Source organism: Chaetura pelagica, unplaced genomic scaffold (assembly GCF_000747805.2).
Source record: "Chaetura pelagica isolate M959 unplaced genomic scaffold, ChaPel_1.0 scaffold114, whole genome shotgun sequence".
NCBI classification, from domain to species: Eukaryota; Metazoa; Chordata; class Aves; order Apodiformes; family Apodidae; genus Chaetura; species Chaetura pelagica.
In genome coordinates, this window is record NW_009952968.1 from 225,002 (window position 1) to 230,068 (window position 5,067).

The following is a 5,067-nucleotide window of genomic DNA, read 5'->3' on the forward strand; positions in this document are numbered from 1 at the left end:
ATCAGTGCTTGTCAGTTGGTTATTGTTGACTCTGAGTGGTTGTTGAAGGGTTCCCTTCGTCCTGCTGATTAAAATGGTCCTTGTGTCACCCTACAGCTGATACCCAATTCCTGTGCCACCCATGCCCTGCTGAGTGTCCTCCTCAACTGCAACAATGTCGACCTGGGCCCCACACTGAGCCGCATGAAGGATTTCACCAAAGGATTCAGCCCTGAGGTAGGGGTGGGGCATTTGGGGCTGTGCACGGGTGGCACCCGGGGAATCGGCCTCTCGCTCCCCTCTCAGGATGGTGCTCCAACGAGCTGGCTCCTTTCCAGCCCCTCCTGGCTGTGTGCTACACCACTATTGCCTCTTCTCTCTCCTCTTCCTACCTTGCCTCGCTAAGAGCCTTGGTCCCCTTATACTGGACACAGCTTCAAGCCTTCTCTCCTGTTCTTCCCTAGCCCAGATGCACTCTTAAGTATGTGATGGAAAGTCCTTTCTCCCACCTTCAGACCTGCGTTAAGTCTATGTTTCTCTCTAACTACAATTTCTTTAGAAGAAATTGTGTGTTCTTTTCATCTTGGGTTGTATCTAAATGTCAGCAGAACAGAGGGTGTGCCTGAAAGTTGCTCTCCCAGCCCTATGTGTGGATGGAAGGAGAGGGGAGCTGGTGGGTGAGGCATTTTGTTTGTTTCCTGTCACTTCTCAGTGGTTTTCCTCTTTTGCTCTTCAATGCAGAGTAAAGGCTATGCCATCGGCAACGCCCCAGAGCTGGCCAAGGCCCACAACAGCCATGCCAGGTGAGCCAGGGGGTGTCTCACAGCTCCCTTTGGCTGGAGGAGACAGACCCTCCACTGATCTCTCACCTCTCTTGCCCTGGCAGGCCGGAGCCGCGACACTTGCCGGAAAAGCAGAACGGTATCAGCGCTGTGCGAACCATGGAGGCTTTTCATTTTGTCAGTTATGTCCCCATCAAGGGAAGGCTGTTTGAGCTGGATGGGCTGAAGGTCTATCCCATTGACCATGGTAAGAGCCCATCTATCCCCACTCACTGACACAGTTGAGTAAACACCCCAGTATGTCCAAATGTGTGTCTTTTTTTTCATGGCCCCTAAGCATTGGCTGCTGTTTGTGGAGAATAACTGCAGTGGCTCCAAGATTTGTTGTGAGTTTTGACAGCTCATTTTGGAGCCTGTGTGCTGGCAACTGTGGCTAGAAGGCAATTATTTCTAAACTCATTGCATTGCTTTTTCCAGCCTTGCTGTTTTCTCCCCAGTTGCTCAGGGTCGCCAGTTCCTTCTGCAGCCCTGAAATAACCTGGTATCCCAAGCAGAATTTGTCTCCTTACTCTACACTGTGTGCTGAGGGACAAGGCCCCAGCACAGATCCCAGCAGGCTGCTCAGGTTACTCCCTTCTCATACAACTTGAGCAGTCAGTTCTGTCTTTTAGACGCTTATTTATCCCTGCTGGAACTCCTTGTCTGTCAGTTAGGCCCTTTGGTAAGGTACCCACTTCATGTACTTGGGTTACTTAAGTCCAGTGGCAGGTGGATCCCAGCAGGAGCTGGGATTTCCTTGGACTTTGTGACTCCGAGGCCTGTAAATTGCTTGTGGTCTCTAGGATTCAAAATGCAACTTTCTGCCCTGCAGAGATCTCACATTTTCATTTGGAAGGCAGAGGCAGGGGGTTTCACATAGGGGCTGACAGCCTGGTCCTTCTCCATCCTGGGCCTCTTCTTGACTTCCTCCTGGTGTGTGAGGGAGCCATGAGATTGCCTCTTGTGGGGACAGCAGGGTCTGCTCTGTGAGTCTGAAGCAGAAGCCTTAGCTTTGCTAAGCCCAGCCCTGTCTTGTTATCCCAGGTCCGTGGGCTGACGATGAAGAATGGACGGACAAAGCCAGAAGGGTCATCATGGAGCGCATCGGCTTGGCCACCGCAGGGTAACGTCCCGGGCTCTGCTGCAGCCTTCGCCCATCGCTGCTTCTCCCTTGATTATTTCTACTTGTGGACTGCAACAAGCTGTGGAAGTGGGGGTGAAGAATATTGCTTGGGGAGAGGTGCAGGTGCACTGCCTCCTTGTCTGTAATTTGCCTGCAACTTGCCTGCCTTCAGATCCCAGAGAGAAGCTGCACGCTGTCTGTGATGCAGTCCCTGAAAGTGGCCGGATTAGGTCCACAGGAGAAGGAATAGTGCTGCTGGTCCTGAGCTGGGTGTGAGGGTTTACATGCTTGGGTGTGAGGGTGACAAAGTGCTGGCACAGACTGCCCAGAGAAGTTGTGGAGTCTAAATCCTTGGGGATACTCAAAGGCCATCTGGACATGGTCCTGGGCAACCAGCTCTGGGAGACCTTGCTGGAGCAGGGGCTTGGAGCAGATGACCTCCACAGGTCCTTTCCCACTTCAACCAACTTGTGACTCTGTGAAGGGTGTTTTGTGTTGTGGCTGAAGCAACCTTGCTCTGCTTCTTCAGCCACTTTGTCTTGCTTTGGAGGGAAAACCCTCCTGTGTGTTGGCATTAAATGCCAGATGGGAGAGGTACTGCCTGGAAGGAGCCTGCAGGAGGTGTGCAGGATATGACTGCAGCTGCTGACCCCGCTTTGCTGGGAGATGGGCTTTCCACCAGCTCCTGGCTGACATCCCCTGTCCCTTCCCCAGGGAGCCGTACCATGACATCCGCTTCAACCTGATGGCCGTGGTGCCTGATCGGAGGATGAAGTATGAGTCCAAACTGCACATCCTGAAGATGAACCGCCAGACTGTGCTGGAGGCCCTGCAGCAGGTAGGACAGCCCAAGGCCTGAGGGAGTGCAAGCCTGGGGTGGGAATAGCCTCGGTTTTCAGGGCTTCTCCCTGTGCTGTGGAGGGCCCTGGATTTACGGGGTTTGGTTTTTTTGACCTTCAGAAGTGTTTTCTGGAAAGAGGAGACAACTAACCTCACAGCTTGGCCTTTTGCTGCTTTCCTGGGAGGCTGTTATCCATGCCGTTGATTGTCAGTTGATTGTACATGTGGGTGCTTGGTGGTTGGCTCACCCACACAAGTTCTGCAGTTCTCATTTGGGAGGGATATGGTTTGGGTCACCCTGGTCCAGCACTCAGTTTCTGCCTGTCATTTTCTTTCAAGCTTATCCGAGTAACTCAGCCTGAGCTGATCCAGACCCAGAAGTCTCAGGAGGCTCAGCCTCCCGAAGAGGCAAAGCCAGCCAGCAGCAAGACCGTGGCTCCAGAGAGCTCCCATGCAGGTACCACTCGTTGTTGTGGTGTTGCCAGCCTGGCCTGCTGTGTGCTTCAGGCTGGTGACCACAGCTGGCTGATTGGTAGCTGGAGGCTTCGCTTTCTTTTCTCCAAACCCAGCCCTGTGCACACTGTGCTGAGGTGTGGTAGATGCCTCTGTGCTTGGGAGAGGTGTTGGAGTGACTCAGAGCTTGAAAATGGGAGAGCTTGAGCTTGGGGATACTGGTGACAGCTGGAGGTGGAATGGGAAGGGGGTGCGATGGTCTGGTGGAGCTCTCCTGCTGCATGGGCAGGGCAAGGGGTGGCAGAGGACACTGAGTGAAAAGTGAGGGTGCTGGTTGTGAAAGGCTGCACTGTGCTTGTATGGCAGATGGCACTGATGAGCCCACCAACCAGGGCCAACCCATGGCCACGCAGAGCCCACCTAGCAAGTCCAAACCGGTGGCCAAGACATCAGTGAGCAATGTCAACGGGGCACCTCCAGCCAACCCCAACCCCATCGTGCAGAGGCTGCCAGCCTTCCTGGATAATCACAACTATGCCAAGTCCCCCATGCAGGTAGGCTGGAGCTCCAGGCCAGCAGCGTGCCTGACTTGAGCTGAGATTTTTCACTTCCAGTCCTTCCCTTCTTTCTGTACGTCTGTCAGCCTGTCCGAGCCCTTCCTCTGCCTCCCAGCCTGCCTTCCCTGGTGCTAAACCAGGCTGGGAGGTGAGAGGGTAAAGGCTGACCTGGCAAGACACCAGCATTAATGTGGGTCAACTGAGCAAGCGCAGGGAGGAGTCCTCCATCTCTCAAAAGGGGCAAGCCCCAGTGCTTGGCTAGACCAAGGACATGTCCACTGAGCTCTTCCTGCTCACCCTGCTGCCAGCTGGCCATCAGCATCCATGTTTTGCAGGAGGAGGAAGACCTTGCAGCAGGAGTGGGGCGCAGCCGGGTCCCAGTCCGACAGCACCAGCAGTACTCGGACGATGAGGATGACTACGATGATGATGAGGAGGAGGATGTTCGTAACACCAACTCAGCCATTAGGTGACAGTTTGAGTTGAGGGTGGGGGGCAGGGAGATGACATTTGCAGAATCACCATCAGCTACTCCCAGATTCCCTTCCTCAGCAGCGATAGTTGTGTTAGAGCCTGCACCAGTGTGTGCAACAAGGGCTGTTCTCCACCTGCTGCTTTACTCTTCAGTCGCTGGATTTTGCAAAGCCTTTCTGTAGCTCTTCACCATTGATGCTGAATTTTGGCTGCCATGAGTATAGCTGTGTATTTGCAGCAGGCTTTGGGGCACTGTAGTTGCCCAGTGCCACTTGCCAGGTCAGCTCCTGATGACAGTGTTGGTGTGCTCAGATTGCTGTGAAGGTCAGAGGGTGGGGTCACAGTGAGGGTGCTTTTGGGGCTTCTGGAATAAGAGCAGGGGTACGCTGCCCCTTGCATCCCCTGGCTGTGTAGAGGTACCTGCAGCTGAGCGATTCAGTGGTGTTGGGGAGCTGCCAGAGAGGCTGGTGTCAGTGGGGGTGACCTAGAAATGTTTCAGGAGCTGCTTCATCCCAGCAGACAGCCTGGAGTGCTGAGCATGGAGCTGGCAGCACCTCCTTCCACCAGCTGCTCACCTTCCCTGCTGTGTTCCTGGGCAGGTACAAAAGGAAAGGGCAGGCAAAGCAAGAGCACGTGGCCGGGGCTGCAGATGGCCAGCTCTCTGTCCTCCAGCCCAACACCATCAACGTCCTAGCTGAGAAGCTGAAGGAATCTCAAAAGGATCTTTCCATTCCCCTGTCCATCAAGACGAGCGGCGGGGGCACCGCTGTGGCAGTGGTCACCCACTCCCAGCCCTCTCCCACCCCCAGCAGGGAGAGCA

The 5,067-nt window shown here is 54.5% G+C and overlaps 1 protein-coding gene across 1 annotated transcript in view; it reads left to right on the forward strand.

The window, feature by feature from the left end:
* Positions 1–5,067, forward strand: part of BAP1 (BRCA1 associated protein-1 (ubiquitin carboxy-terminal hydrolase)) — a 9,069-nt gene that overhangs the window by 1,300 nt on the left and 2,702 nt on the right. Inside the window, exons 5-13 of the mRNA XM_009995829.1 lie at positions 97–216; positions 721–782; positions 866–1,008; positions 1,845–1,923; positions 2,638–2,761; positions 3,103–3,220; positions 3,583–3,770; positions 4,109–4,242; positions 4,847–5,049. Coding sequence (XP_009994131.1) covers positions 97–216; positions 721–782; positions 866–1,008; positions 1,845–1,923; positions 2,638–2,761; positions 3,103–3,220; positions 3,583–3,770; positions 4,109–4,242; positions 4,847–5,049 — 1,171 coding nt within the window. The remainder of the gene's footprint in view (positions 1–96; positions 217–720; positions 783–865; positions 1,009–1,844; positions 1,924–2,637; positions 2,762–3,102; positions 3,221–3,582; positions 3,771–4,108; positions 4,243–4,846; positions 5,050–5,067) is intronic.